This window comes from Limulus polyphemus, unplaced genomic scaffold (genome assembly GCF_000517525.1).
Source record: "Limulus polyphemus unplaced genomic scaffold, Limulus_polyphemus-2.1.2 Scaffold527, whole genome shotgun sequence".
Classification (NCBI taxonomy): Eukaryota; Metazoa; Arthropoda; class Merostomata; order Xiphosura; family Limulidae; genus Limulus; species Limulus polyphemus.
The window spans coordinates 122,527-138,823 of NW_013666137.1; the positions used below are offsets into that span (position 1 = coordinate 122,527).

At 30.9% G+C, this 16,297-nt stretch overlaps 1 protein-coding gene across 1 annotated transcript in view; it reads left to right on the top strand.

Annotated features, from left to right (window-relative positions):
- Positions 1–16,297, top strand: part of LOC106458881 (low-density lipoprotein receptor-related protein 6-like) — a 53,483-nt gene that overhangs the window by 20,262 nt on the left and 16,924 nt on the right. Inside the window, exons 3-8 of the mRNA XM_013918440.2 lie at positions 1,897–2,037; positions 4,087–4,349; positions 8,367–8,498; positions 10,101–10,301; positions 10,771–10,966; positions 13,325–13,575. Of these exons, the coding sequence (XP_013773894.1) occupies positions 1,897–2,037; positions 4,087–4,349; positions 8,367–8,498; positions 10,101–10,301; positions 10,771–10,966; positions 13,325–13,575 (1,184 nt within the window). The remainder of the gene's footprint in view (positions 1–1,896; positions 2,038–4,086; positions 4,350–8,366; positions 8,499–10,100; positions 10,302–10,770; positions 10,967–13,324; positions 13,576–16,297) is intronic.

The window sequence follows — 16,297 nt, forward strand, 5'->3', positions numbered from 1 at the left end:
GTCTTATCTATTCAGTTGCTAAGATACTGCTCTCGTAATAAATCAAACAGTGGGACCCTGCCCACCTCTTTCCATTTTTGGAAATGCTCCCTTATATACACTTACTTTTTTTCCAGGACTTTCCAGTACTGGAAAAAAAAATCGCGTTTTTCCAGGATTTCCATGACATTCCAGGATGCGTACGAACCCTGTATGACATGAATAACCAATCAGAAGCTCAGAATGTCCCCCTAGTGGTTTTCTTAGCCTTTCTAACATTCCTTATGCCATTTCTTTCTTTTGTACCAAGATTTCAATGAGGTAGGTTGTGTCTTTAGTCTGCTCCAAATTTCATATTTTTTTTTAGACCCAAATAAAGCTTAGTTTCTAATCTTAATAAATTATGGTAGAATTCTATGGTATTAATGTAGCAACTTATGATTTTTTAGTTATTCAAATGTATTTATAAAACCTAAAAAACAATATTTTGTTTCGTATCCACCTTGGTAAATTATAGTAGAATTCTATGGTATTGATGTAGCAACTTATGATTTCTTAGTTATTCAAATATATATAAAACCTAAAAAAAATATTTTGTTTCATATCCTCCATGTACAAAATTTTTAAAGGCTTAGCAACCTCCACCAAGCAGCAACCGAGAACAAAGGTCATAACTAGAAGAGATAACTGTTTGCTTTACTTCTTTATTTACTGTTCTATGTTTTAGGAAAAATAACTTAAAGAACTTATTTCAAAATAGCAATAATCTATATACATATATAATGTATAATAATTGAAATGTGACTGTATATTACAAAATACTAGTCGACTAAAACACAGCCAAGACAAGTTACTTTGTACAGACCAGAGGTCACCTTTATGTTATTTGATACAGTAACATGAGTGCACATGAGCCACATTGTTATAACTTAAGTATTGTTAGCCAGGCACAGGTGTAAGGTCAGTATAATAAAAATAATAAATATATATAAATGTATAATGTTATGAGATTTAAGCTATTTCATCTAAACATTTATGTTTTCGTGTTATAATTTGTGTTCATTCTAGAATGAAAGAGGTCCATAAAAAATTAGGAAATAAACATAAATTATTGGTTGTGAGATCAGTCAAATCTACTGAACCCGTACAGAGATTAATTACTGAAAATAACTGATAAAAAAATTAAGTTTTTTCTTAAGAAACATTTTGATAACTATCTGGACATTATAAAGATTTTGCATGTGAAAGTTGAAAATTTTCTGATGCATAAAAGTATTTTTAATCTTAAAATGAAAATTACTTTGCATGTTGGATAAGCAAGACTGCTTGGCCCGTGTATACTCAGGACAACCAGGGAATCACAGGTGAAGAGTCTTGCCAAATTCCAACATTATAAGTCAGTGATGACTAGACTAACAGTGTTTAAAACATAGTAACTTTGTTGTTAAAAAAAATGTAGCTGATAAGCAGTCATGGGTGTGAATACTACCCTTTTTCAATTTTTCATTTCTTCAGAACAATATTAACATCACAAAATAGTGTTCAACCCATTATGTTATTGTTATGTTACTTTAGATTGATAAGTGTTTTGTTAATAATTTTGTAAAGTGTAGTTTATGTTCAATTCCTATGTTGTGTTACTGTAATGAGACATAAGTTAGTGATAATATTCTTATGGTAAAATAGACAGCTCTGATATTAATGAAGATAATTTTGCAAAATCATTATAGGTATAGTTTTAGTTTAAAAAGAAAAATTTGTTTTAAATATTTTGTATATTTATACTATGTAAATAGATATTAGCATTTTAGTTTCTCAGAATTCTAGACTTAATCAGTTACTTTCTATTTAAAAAAAGAAAGATTTCCTTCCCAAAAGGACATTTTTTTAAAAAAAACTGAAATCTTTTCTTCACAGGTTAATGTTTTGGACTGATTGGGGAGAGACTCCAAAAATTGAACGAGCAGGCATGCACGGTGAACAGTCAACGAGAAAAGTCATAGTAACCAAGGATATATTTTGGCCCAATGGATTAACAGTTGATTATGAAACAAAGAGGTAACGTAAAGTGTTATAGTAAATGTAGTTTATGTATATTTTGTGTGTGTGTGTGTAACATTGGTTAATGTTTGTTACGGTACTATATCTAGTGTTTACATATGTGAGCAGCATATTCAAGCTAGTGATTAACAAGGTTGTCATGTAGAATTGTACACAGACTTTTTTCAACGTTAAAATATTTTCGGCCCACTTACCAGGCAACAATATTCCTCCTATTCCAATATTCATTCAAAACTAAAATCATAAAACAGTTATTTCCCAAATATAACATAATTTTAATAATTGGGAAATGTTTTATATAGATTTGCCACATTTGTAATAAGGGAATTTTATTTGTTAAAGCTCAGCTAGAAATAACCCTATAAATTGAGATTATAAGTACAATTAGAGGTTTCAAAATATCCTAGCAATTTTTGTAAGTAACTTGAACCTATTGTTATTTATTTTATATTACATGAAAAACTTTGAAATAATGACTGAGACACTTCCAAATATTAAATTTTTTATCTGATTTGAAATCCTTCTTATTAAAATGTAATTTATTTTGATTATAGAACAAACAATTTTTAACAGTCTATCTGCTTTTTTTTATGTTACAGCCTTATTTGGCCTGACGCTTAGGATGCTCGATTACTTTCATATAACTTCCCAACAGAGTTGTACATTTAATTGGCTTTGCAGTAGTTGTAAAATGTTAAAGTGCTCATTAATCACCCAGAAATCAGGTTTAAGAAATTATCTGATATATATATATACATGTGTGTGTGTGTGTGTATAACGTCAGCACATTAAGCCTATTTGACTTGTAGTTTCAAATAATTTTTCAAATTTTAAGCAAAACAAAATTTCATGTAAAAAAAGTTGACATTATCTTTATATATCTGTGTTTGCTATAGAAACACTTTAACTTATAAAAGAAGTATATGGCAAGGCATGAAAGAAATATAATTTGCACAGAATTGAAAACATTTGAAGCTTCACAAATTTTGTATTAGAATTTTTACCCTCATTTAAATTGATTTTGTCACAGTAGGTTTTATATATACAAGTTACATAACTTCTGGTAATGAAGATGGAGAAATAATGAACACTCAGTTGTTTATAAATAAATACTATCACAGTTTATTTATAGTGTTAAATATTTAGTCTACATTTATTAAGTAATTTCACTGTTTTTTTTTTTAAACGTCTTAGGAAGGTGGCGAAAATAATTTTTGTTATGGGCTGGACATGGCCTGTTGTTTAGTATGCTGGACTGTGAATCTTAGGATCCATGGTTTGCAACCTCTTGCTGAAAAACAAAAAAAAAATCATGCTTTGCAATTTTGATCCTGTGTATTCATTATAAGAGTAAAGGTTAAATTTTATTATTTTATTTGAGTAACTCAAGAATTAACAAAGGATGGTGTTGACTATCTTCCTTCAAAATTAGGGACAGCTAGTGAGATAGCCCATGTGTACAGCTAGTGAGATAGCCCGTGTGTACAGCTAGCGAGATAGCGCGGGTGTAGTTTTACATGAATATCCAAAAAACAAACAAATATTTCTTACTGAATTTTTAGTTATTTGTAAAAAAAAAGTTACATGCATTATATTTCCAGAGGAAACATTTTTTATTGATTTTGATAGGACTATATATACATTGAAAAGTGCATAAATTAGGAGGGAATCAAGTAAAACAAAATCATCCAGATTTAGGCCATTTGATATCATTTTGAAAAGCGCAGAATACAGTGGTCTTTTCTTCTCCATTGATTACTTTTATACAATATCAAGAGAGTAGTGATATTTGTTTAACATTATTCCTATCTCTGACCTTTTGTCACACGCAAACTTACTGTGGTTTGTGATAAATCAATATAATTTTGATTTTGTATTACCATGAACTTAATGTTGATTTGAAGGATTATTGAGATTATTCTTACAGTTGTAAAGTTGGTTTATATTATGAATGTGTCAGAACAGATTATGATGTTCTGAATGATTTATTGAAACTTGACAAACATACATAAAGTATATTTACATTTTATTTGTTTTTTTTTCCAGGATATACTGGGCTGATGGAAAATTAAAATTCATATCAAGTATGGATTTTAATGGTGAACATCGTCAGATGGTGGTTCATGGAGAAGTGCTTTCTCATCCATTTGCTCTCACCCTCTTTAGAGATAAATTATATTGGACAGACTGGCAAACAAAATCCATTCATTCGTGTAGTAAAACAAGTTGCTCAAGCGTTGAAACAGTGGTCAGTAAACTCAAATCACCTATGGACATCCATGTTTATGTAGAAGAAAGACAACGTTATGGTAAGTAGTTTATTTCTTATAAAATAAGAAGATTTTGTGTTATTTGAAAACAGTCGATCCTGTATCATATATATATCACTTGACAAATCAATACATATGTAGCATTCCTTGGCATTATAAAATGTTACATAAACGAATGAATAAACCTCCACAATAACGTAAGATATGAGGATTTGATTGATGGATGGGCTGGTATATTTTGTTATCTGTGAAAATTTAAAACTAGATGAAATTTATTAACACTGTAATTTACAAAAATGAACATGACTTTTTATTTCATGTGCACTGAGAAAGTAACCGGCCTTACCACCATGCGAGAAAGTAACCGGCCTTACCACCATGCTAGAAAGTAACCGGCCTTACCACCATGCTAGAAAGTAACCGGCCTTACCACCACGCTAGAAAGTAACCGGCCTTACCACCATGCTAGAAAGTAAACGGCCTTACCACCACGCTAGAAAGTAACCGGCCTTACCACCATGCAAGAAAGTAAGCGGCTTTAACACCATGCTAGAAAGTAACCAGCCTTAACACCATGCTAGGAAGTAACAACATTGATTTTCAGCTGACAGAGCCACTAGCTAAACTCATCCTTAATGACACTGAAGGATATAGCACTATTGCCAAGCCTGGGTAGCACAGAATACAGTCTGTTTAGTATTTATGAAAATATAATTTAGAATTTCAATGTTTTCAGTTCATTCATCATTACACTTTAATACAGAGTTATTGTAATTAGTTAGTATCAAAGATAAATATTAAAGTTCAAATTCAATATGTGCATATCATCTATTTATTTTGTTTCCTTCACATCCTCAATTTAATTGCATCTCATTAAAACGCATGGTGGTAAGGCCGGTTACTTTCTCACATGGTGGTAAGGCCGGTTACTTTCTAGCATGGTGGTAAAGGCTGGTTTTGGAAGGACTTTAAACTGAGGGTGAGTCCAATAGGGACTTTCATCCATGTTCGTGGCCTGTTGGTTGGGATGCTGAACTTTCATTTCTAAATTCTACATAAAAACCCACTTTTCTGCAACTAAAGAATAACAAATGAAATTATAAGATTGGCCAAACCCCAGAGGAAATTCTGGTCTCCCTTGAAAATGCCCCACCCACTACTGAAAAGTTGGACCTTGGAGACATCATGAGAATCAACAACCATGGCAGAGAGTTACATAACTGACTAGCAGTTACCAGCTCAATTGGCTAGACGCCACTGACATGCAGCCCTAAAAAGAAATTAGACCAGAAATATCAGTGCTCCACCTAAAGACAGCAGCATAAAGAAGTTGGCCAAAATTCTAGGTGGCTGTGGATTTAGCATATAAGGAACAAGTATGCATAACTGTCAAGCAGTTGGACTACATGCAAGGTCTTGAAAGATGAAGAAAGGAATCCTAAAAAAAAAAAACAGATGCCAGCATTTCTGAGGAGAGGATATGTTTTGGGCTCACTCAGTCCAGTCACATTGAAAGAACCAACCAGAGACCACCAGTGCCCTGTCTACAGCAGCACTGGTGATTTTTTTTATTTGTTAAATTTTACACCAATCTATTCAAGGGCTATCTAAGCTAGCCCTGTCTACAGCAGCACTGGTGATTTTTTTTTATTTGTTAAATTTTACACCAATCTATTCAAGAGCTATCTAAGCTAGCCACCACTTATTTTTTTTAAGTGATATACTAGAGGGAAGGCAGATAATCAACACCACCTATTGCCAACTCTTGGGCTACTCTTAAGCAATAAAAGTGGGATTGACCACCCATTACAATGCCCTCACAGTTGAAAGGGCAAGCATGTTCAGGGACGTATTTTGATTCTGTGAACTACAAATTGCAAGTGATAGATTGGCTTCAGCTCACTTTGGTTTGTGGATTAAAATAAGCTATTGCCAAACTAAAGAAAAACAAACTCGATATTAGTTGATACAGTATCATTATTCTTCACGATATCAACTTATCTGAAATTAGTATTGAAATTGGTATACCTATAGTTCTTAGATTCTTTAAATCTATATGTTGGTCTTTAAAAAGTCCTTCTTTTTTTGTATTGATTATTACTCTGTAAAGGTGTGATTGTATATTTGCTTTTATATGGAAATTTCTGAAGTTGTGTGTTTCTTAGAATTTCCTTCAAACTAGATATTGTAATCTTTGAGTCCTAATTAGGCATGAAAGCCAAGATTGTTCAAAGGTCACTTTTTATTTATTCATTTGTTAAGCTTAAGTAAATTCTAGGTCTTGAGTCCAAATTTTTTTAAAGGAATGATGGACATTGTTGAGCCCATTATTGTTGGAGATTCTTGACATGGCTGTTGGACTTAATAATTTCTGATACATTGAGCCTTTGTTAGACCTTTTATTTTCCACAGCTAAGATGAAAGCAACTATTTTTAATGTCTTTTTTTTAAATCAGCATCTAACAATAAAACATTGGAAATTTCACAACCTAAGAATGATAGAAATACTAAATCAAATTATAAAGAGTTTTTTAAAGCTGAAACTAGATACTAACTAATCACTACTTTCTTTATGTAGTCCCTTAACCAAGTCTTTTAAAAAGTGTAATTGGTTATAATTATGCTTTGCCACCTTGTAATTCATGTCTGAAACTTGATACTGTTTAGTTTAAAATTCATGCTCATGTTCATCCAGTTTGGTCAAGTATTTTAATTATGGGAAAGTTAAAAATTCAGGGGATAACAGTTATACCTCTTCAGTCTGGAAAGGGTTAAATATATTGTCAACATCTTTAACCTTACCTGTTTAATGCCGGTACTATGGTCTGAAAAACGTTCACTTGCTATACAGCCACCAAAAGATTTTAGTTAGAATTAGAAGATAGAATACTATTGCAAATAGATAACACCATCTTCTATAGTACTACCAGTGTCACATACACTTTTAAATATAGTTTTTAATTATTAGTATAGCATTCATAATTTATGTATGAAACATTTACCTGAAGAAGTGGTAGCTATTCTAGTTTGTTGAATTAATTTTTGAGTTTACAAAAAAATATTTAATTTACCTGAGTTCACCTATACAAGCATGGTTGTTCTTGCTCATATTTTTGTAAGATAAAAATAACAGTATAGCATGTATGTTGAAACTTGAAATGTAACAAAGTGACATCAGTTGCAAAAATTTTTATTGTTATAAAGTTGTTATTTTCTTTATTTTTGATCTATAAATTTAAAGATAGTCTGATACCAAATCATGTATAAAATAAAAATCGTACTTTTCTTTTTTACTGTTTTTGAAATATGGACACACGTATATAATTAGAGGGGTACTCACTAGAGTGCATACCTCTGCCATGCAGTGTTCATATTCGGCTCTTTTCTCACACTGTATTTGCTCCATAACTCAGTCAAAATTGAACAGATTTTGATAAAATTTGGTGGATATAAATAGAATATTAATCATTGTCCTACCAAAAATGGCCCATGTTCATTGATAATGATGGACATACGGACACATTTTTTGTATTTTTTTGTTGGTCCCCGTGTGAACAGATAGACTTTTTGGATTTTTGTGACCTTGCTGTGACCTTTGACACTGATCCTCCAAAGACTAATCACTTCTAATTTGGGTCATGGCCCAAACTTATACAAACTTTCGTCCAAGTCCATTCAGCCGTTTTTGAAAAATCCTGCCGACAAACACACAGGGGTGAAAACATAACCTCTGTCACCTTCAATGGCAGAGGTGAAAATATATAATTTTTTATCCGATAAGGAATAGTATAAAAAATGGGTGCTCTATTTATAATTTTATATACAAAGATATTTGATATTAACATTGTTATCAATTATCATAACCATAAGTTGAGGGCTAAAGTTAATTATTAGTAATGGGAATGATCAGGGCTGCAGTTATTCTTTTTCTTTTCATACTAATAATGCTTTTTTAACTTAAACTTTTTATGTTTGAATTTTGACTTCTGTTTAGTTATACTGCAGTATCCAGATTTTGTAGTCACTAAATGAGATTTCTTACTTGATTTTACTCAGTTGAAACTAGGTGTGATACAGACAATGGAGGTTGCTCTCATCTGTGTCTAATGTCACCAGTTCATCCATTTTATGCCTGTGCTTGCCCAACTGGAATTAGGCTACTGGAGGATAACAAAACATGTGCCTATGGTTAGTATTACAAAATAATATATATATAAGTTTAAGAAGTTTATCCATGTGTGAATGGTGTTGGTCCATTGGACCGAGCCTGTATTGGAGAATTAGTGTTTACCTTAATTCTGAATTTGTAATCATATATTTATACTAAAAATATGTCTCTGAATTTACTTTAGTCAGTCTGATTCAGGCTAAATAGGATGAGTCTAAGTTGATTTTCATATTTTTAATAAAAATATCTTCTTCATGTTACAGTTTTGATTTCATTTTCATAATCTTTAGAAGCTCCTAAGTGAGTATCAAAAATATCAGTAAAACTTTATATTTTATCTGTTGTTTTCTCTACTCTAACATTATATGGGCTTGGTCCACCTTGTTAGATTCATAAAAATATAAAATAAATCTAAATTACCTTTTATTCTTTCTAGAATGACTGCAGATTATAACAGAATATTACAATTATTTATCCTAAACAGCCTCAGGCTCACGAGTTTACAACTGATTTAATTTTATCTTATTGTTCTCTGAAATGTGTCTAACTACTAAATCTGTATAAAAAAGCTTCTAGTCACCTAGCAAGTTCATAGTTCAAGTTATGGTGAACAAAGTATTAGATTATGTAATTCACAAGCAGCTTTGCTTGAATACCTCACTGAGAACACTTTTTTCACGTAACTCGCTTTTCTTGTTTTGTAATCTAACCTAATAAGTTTCTAATCTTTACATTTTAGTTATTTTTATAACAACAAGTAAAAATATACATAAAAAAAGAAGAAATTTACTCTCTCTCTCTCTCTTTTGTGTGTGTGCGCGCGTGCTCATGGCCTCTAGTAAAAGTTAGCCCTATTGTTATAATGATGGTAGAGGTACATGAAATAATTTTTATTTAATTAAAATAAACAATTAAGAACAAAATATTAATCCTGAAAAAGATACAATGACCTAAAACTCTTATAATTTAACTGGCTTTCTAACTAAGTTATAAGTGGATTAAAAGAATTCCCATACCTGGTTGAGGTGATCTCGGCGATAACAAACTATGAACTAGATGCAGAATAACTGGAAACTTATTATGAGAATGAGCTAACCTTATATGGAAATCGGTAAATTGAAATCTTTTCTTTCATTTGGTTATAAATAATCCAGTAGCAAATGTCAGAGAGAATTCTTGACATTTATTGAAAGACAGGTGTGATAGGAAGCTGTAGCATGTGTCATTGATTTTTTGGTTTATATTTCTATAAGCCAATAAGATTGAAGGTTTTAATTTTAGATTATAAATAAGTGATTTGTATTAAACTCGGGGCATCATATACGAGTAGTTCAGAGCAAAGAAAGTTACATAATATAGAGAAGTGGAGATTGAGAATTTAGTAATGTTTGATTTAGTAACTACATTTTTATGCCAAGTTTATTCACATATATTGATGATAAACTAATTTTCAATGTAACTCAAGGCATCAGGTGCTTATGATGGTTCAGAATTCACATAATTAATAATGAAATCTTTGGAAAGAGTTATGCTATGAATAATATGAAAGTACGTAGAAACATTGAGTTATTTTTAACACTGTTGTTTACATTAACTTGATATTATTTCATGAATGTTACAAGGAGTTCAAGAACAACTACTGTTAGCAAGACGGACTGATCTGCGAAGGATTTCGCTAGACACACCAGATTATACAGATGTTGTGTTGCAGCTGAAAGACATTAAACACTCTATAGCTATTGATTATGATCCAATTGAGGAATACGTGTATTGGACAGATGATGAAACCAGGACAATCAAAAGAGCATTTTTAAATGGCACAGGTATTGCTAGTAATAGTAAATATTAATTATAAAATCAAGTATTACCTATTTCTGTTGTGTGTGTATATTCATATTTTATTTATAGAAAATTTGACTCAAAATATTTTTGTCAGTAACTTTAGATTAATTTTATATTAGGTGTGTTTCATTTGATGAAAGGTTTAATATTGTACATATTAATTTTAAAATATTGAGGGATATCAATGACACCCCTCTGAAAAATGGTAAACTCAAACTAAATGACACAGCTGTGACCTAAGGATTTTCAAACTTTCAGCTCTATCTGGAATTCTTCATTGATTTCTACACTTGGATATGTTTAAAAGTTCCTTTAACACTTCACATATTCAATGGTGTAACTTTACTTTGTGGTATTGTGTATGAAAAATTTTAAAAGGGTGGATTTTTGTATTTGAATGTAATCCACACAATTGTTTCAAAGGAAAATTTTAATTTTTCTCCATCCAAGGTCAAGAGAATTTGATTGACACTGAAATTCAGCATCCAGATGGTATAGCTGTTGACTGGATAGCAAAAAACATCTATTGGACAGACACCGGAACAGATCGTATTGAGGTAGCACGCTTCAATGGATCATCAAGAAAAGTTTTAATCAGTGAAAACTTGGATGAACCCAGGGCTATAGTGGTTGATCCTCCTGGAGGGTAAATAGACTTTTTTGTCCTAAGTTTCAGACTTTGCTTGAATTAACACCATCAAAAATTAATTTATTGTTTTCTGTTTCTCCTGTTTCAAACAAATTTTGAACATATTTAAAAATTAGTAAGTACTACCACTTTGTATAGGTGTTTCATTAAGAAGCTTTTGTTGATCAAATAAGCTGTTTATAATTTGGCATTTTGTTTTTGTTGTATTGAAATAAACACACACTAGATAAGACCACAAGACGTGGAAAAATAATGAAAACAAGTGTTCAAAATTGGTAAAACATGTGTCTATAACAAAAACGTTTTTCTTTTAAGAGATTACAGCTTCTGTTAATATCTCTTTTTATCATTTTTCAAATTTATGTTTATTACTTTTCTGTGTCCAATTTCTATCACTTTAATGCTTGTTTTTTATTCAACAGTGTTCCTTCTAACAATATTTTTGTTAATGTGCTCCACGAAGTACATACGTAATTTAGAATCTCTGTATATTCAACAGTTCTTTCTAAGCCTTTTTTGTATGTAACATGGTTTAAACTGCATGACGAAGGTCTTCTGTCCAGAACATCGCAAATAATAATATAGGTTTTGTTATAGACGTGTGTTTTACTGCTTTTGAACAGTTTTTTTCATTGTTTTTATTGTGTTGGTTGATTATCATTGATGCTATTAATAACTTGTGATTTTGCCAGTATGTAATTTTGGTAATTGTATTTCTTTTTTTACAAGATAATCTTGTATTATGAATAAAATGCAATTAACCTTCTGTTTATAGGCTTGGTCATTGTGACTGACCTTGTAACCATCATGTAACCCTGAAACTATATATATATATATATATATATTGTAACTCTGAATTTACTTAATATTTCTTCATACAATTTGGCAAGGTTTTAGTAAAAATTACAAGCCTGTTGTACACAAAAAATCCAATTTTTTTTGTAATTAAATATATTTGCTGAAGGCTTGTCTATGAATTTATGAAGTCTTTACTGAGTTAGTCCAAGTACAAGGTTATATTCACGTTAAGAATAAAAATAATTTTTTGTCTTAGAGGTTTCATATATTATTTGCATATATATGAATTCTAACTGAATATCAAAATTTATTTTACCCTTTTTTTCTTTCTAGAATGATTGCATATTGTAAAAAAAGTTACATATTTATCTTAAAATCCATAGTCTCCTAACTTTTTCACAACTGCTTTTATTTGATCTTATTGTTTTATTGCCCTTTGACCATATATAAGTACTAAACTAGTATAACTCATCTGGTAAAAGCATAGTGCAAGTTAGGGTAAACAAAGTATTGAATTATATCACACATGAGCAGCTTAAGTTTTCATATGTTTCTAATATTTTAATTTTAGTTACTTTTGTAATAATAAGTAAAAAATAAACATAAGAAAACAAGATATTTAGTACTTATGTGTAGGTCTTGTACTCTTATTTCATATATTCATTTTATTACACAAGATAATAATATACACAAATTATACAACATACTATAACTATTATAATTTAATTGGGTTTTTAATTAAGCTATAAGTGTTTTGATGTAGTTCCTTTGGCTGGTAAAATTGGTACTAAAGAATGAAACTATAGGCAGAATAATTCAAAACCTGTTGTTAGAATGAACTAGCCATATGAGGAATTCTGTCAATTAAAATTTTCTCTTTCTATTGGCTGTAAATAATCCAATAACAAATGTCAGAAAGAGTTATTCACATATTTTAAAAGATATGATGTGATAGGAGGGCATAACATGTGGATTTGACTTTCTGGTTTATATTTTAGTAAAGCAAGAAGATTGGATGCTGTAAATTTAGATTTTCTTAGCAGTATTTACATTGTAAGTGTGAATTTCTGTTAAAACTCGTAAGCTCAAATAGGGATGGAAAAAATGTTCAAAATGGCAATTTGGAGCAAAGAAGTCTCACATGATACAGAGAAGTGAAGATTGAGAATTTATTTTATTTTATTTTAAAATTAAGAAATCAAAACTTAGATAACATGAAAATTTGATTCATAATCCACATTCTGATGCCAAGTTTATTGACATACATTGATAATAAAGTACTTTAATTAATTTTTGAATGTCATTCTGTAAAGAGGTTTTAACATGTGCATTTTGACCTACCCACATTCAGAGGGTTAATGCACTGATAGTTATTCTAGCTATCCATTTTATTGATATGACATTGTTTTAATTTTTCAGAGTCTGTGCTTGTATCTTTTGTTCATTGAATTTCAAAACTAGGCTCATCTAGATTAGCTGTTGTTTATGATATACGAGTCTTCATTTCATTATTGGTTTTATATCTTTTCTGATAATTGGATGTTCTAACTTTTATAGATATATGTACTGGACAGATTGGGGTAATAAATCAAAGATTGAAAGAGCAGCTCTTGATGGAACATTAAGAGAAATTCTAATCAGCACAGGTCTTTTTTGGCCAAATGGACTAGCTATTGATTATGAAGAGAGAAAACTCTATTGGGGTGATGCAAGAACAGACAAAATTGAAGTATCAAACTTAGATGGGACAGATCGCCGAGAACTAGTGTCAGATCAGCTGCCACATATTTTTGGATTTACTCTATTGGGTGAGTAATGAAAATAATGACTGTTTAAACTCTCTTACAATTTCCCAAAGTGCAAATGATTTTTCAAGTATACCATAAGGAAATTACTAGGTGCATGTGTGTGTTGATATGAATGTGGCATGGGTTTTACTTCAAGAAAGAGTCTTCTTCTTCTGTAGCTTTTCCCGTATCTATACGAGGTCGCTATTTTTGACAGCACGTTTCCACTCTCCTCGGTCTTCGTAATCGTCCCCAACAAGGCCTTTCTCTCTAATATCTCCATCCACGCAATCCTTTCATCTTCTCCTTGGTCTTCCTCTCTTCCTTCTCCCCTCCACCTCCATATCCAAAACCCTCTTACCTATATAATCATCTTCCCTCCTCATCACGTGCCCATACCACTGCAATCTTCGCTCCTGAACTTCAAGAAAGAGTGTTAGAGTAATATATTGTATAATTTTATTTTTTTTCCTGTCAAATCTTCTTTTCTACTGTACCGTGTGTTGATGTAAATAGGAAATGGATTTCCTAGTTCTAACAGATATTAGTGTGCTTTATTAAATTTAATGAAATGGGTAAATTAAAATGATTTATTTTGTATCATTGTTTTAAAATAAAATTAAAAATTTTTTATGATAGTGTTCATATATGTATATGAAAAACTTTTGTTTGAGCATTTTTTAATGAGAACTTGCACTTGGCTAATGCTTTGTGATTCTGCTTATACCTATGATTGATGCTAAAGCAGAAACCAGACTTGTTAATGTCTATTGGCCTTGTTTCCTTGTGGCACAACAGTGAGTTTGAGAGCTTAAAATGTTAGAATTTGGGGTTTAATCCCTATAGTGAGCAAAGCCCAAATATTCCATTGAGCATCTTCAACCATCTTTGAAATTTACCAATGTTTATGGTAACATGTTTGCAAGATCATCACATCTTCAACTGATGGTGATGTAGCAGTCATCTTGGATAACATTTGGTTAGGAAAAAGCTTGAATCAAATTGTGTTTAGGCCAGGGCTTCTTCCTGAGAAAAGTTCAAAAGCTATGAGAGAATGTTTTGGCATGATAAATACAAGTGAGAAACTAAGTTTGAGATAAAGTTAAGCATAAATAAATCTTATGAGAGAATTTTTTTTTGACATAAAAAACTTATTCTATGTACACAGGGGTCTGGGTCAAAATGCATGTGCCATGACCTTGTATAGAGTGCCACTCAACATGGTATTATGAATTTGATATCTGAGTTAGAAATTTTTATTTTACACTATGTTGATTTCATGACAATTCTTGATAGAGTACAGAAAATACCAAATAAAATATACAGGGATACTGAAAAAATTTAGAAATTCATTTTGAAGGCTCTAGAGGCTATGTAAATGCAATATGCAAACTGAACATTGGACAAACTTGTATTTACTCCTCAGATTCACATCACCTTGCACTGTGACTTTTCAAAGTTTGAGTCAGTCTTACTCTCAATTCACAGACATGTCTTTAGTACAAATCGTTTATTAACACATCTGAATACTTGTGTTCACCAGACTTGCATTTTTTACTAAAAGTTTGCCATATTTCATGAAGATAAACATAACAAATTTGGAATTATAGTCAACCTTGCTTTTCCAAAATGTAGTTAAAATCAAGTAAAAAATAGATCAAAGTTAAAGCAAGTCTAAACAAATGTTGCCTTTCTGTGTAATATTATTTACTCACTTATTCAAGTATTGAATTATTGTACTACCTACTTACTAGGGAAAGCCAAAAGTATCATCTTGTTGTTTTACAGGCAACATTAGTGCTGTATGAAACCATCATCATGCTAGAGTTTTACTGTGTGTAAATGTTGACTTGTGTGACAAACCATGTGCTCATGTATACTGTTTGCTTGTGGATATTAATCTGATACATATATAATGGAGCTTGCATTCTTTTTTTTAATGCCTATGCACTATAGGCCTGTAAGCAGACATTTCACATGTATACAATATTTCATTATTTTTTGTAGCAAACGTGTTTGTCATCTTTACTGTTAACAAGTTTAATCAGACAAAATGTAAATAATCTTTTATGTTAAACTATTCTACCAAAGTAATGATACATATATGAAAGTTGTATGACTGAGATACTTACCGTAATAAAATTTGCTACAACTTGCTTTTACAAACTGTGAAAAAGTGCAAATTTACAGTCACTTAAGGTTAGAATTTGAGGCAGTTAACCCTTTTGCACTGGGTTCCTCTTTAAACACTTTTCTGTGCATGTCACTGTACTACATTCAAAATCTAATTAAATACCTTTACTATCAGTGTATGTGAATGAAATTAACTGTATAATGTATGTTATGATTCAAAGTTTTATGTTTTCTAAATTTTGGGTCCTTTATTTCAAAAGCAACCTTTAAAAAAGTACTTAAAACTTTAGATGTATTTTCAAGTGACCCATGAGCAGTAAAATTCTTTGACACTCTGTCAAAATTCTTTGACATTCCGTAAAATTAACTGAGCCCATTGCGAAAGGGTTAACCCTTTCGAGACAGGTCACGGGTGAAAGGACATGTCATCTCGTTTGTTGATTCGCATTCAAAATTTTATTGAACTACTATTTCATGAATTTATATCAATAAGTTTGGTATCAAACTGTAAATTATAATTCAAATTTTAGTGCTATATATTACTCAATTTCTTAATTTAAAAGCAAATATTAAAAAACACTGATAAACATTGATTTTTGTGTGTCACGTG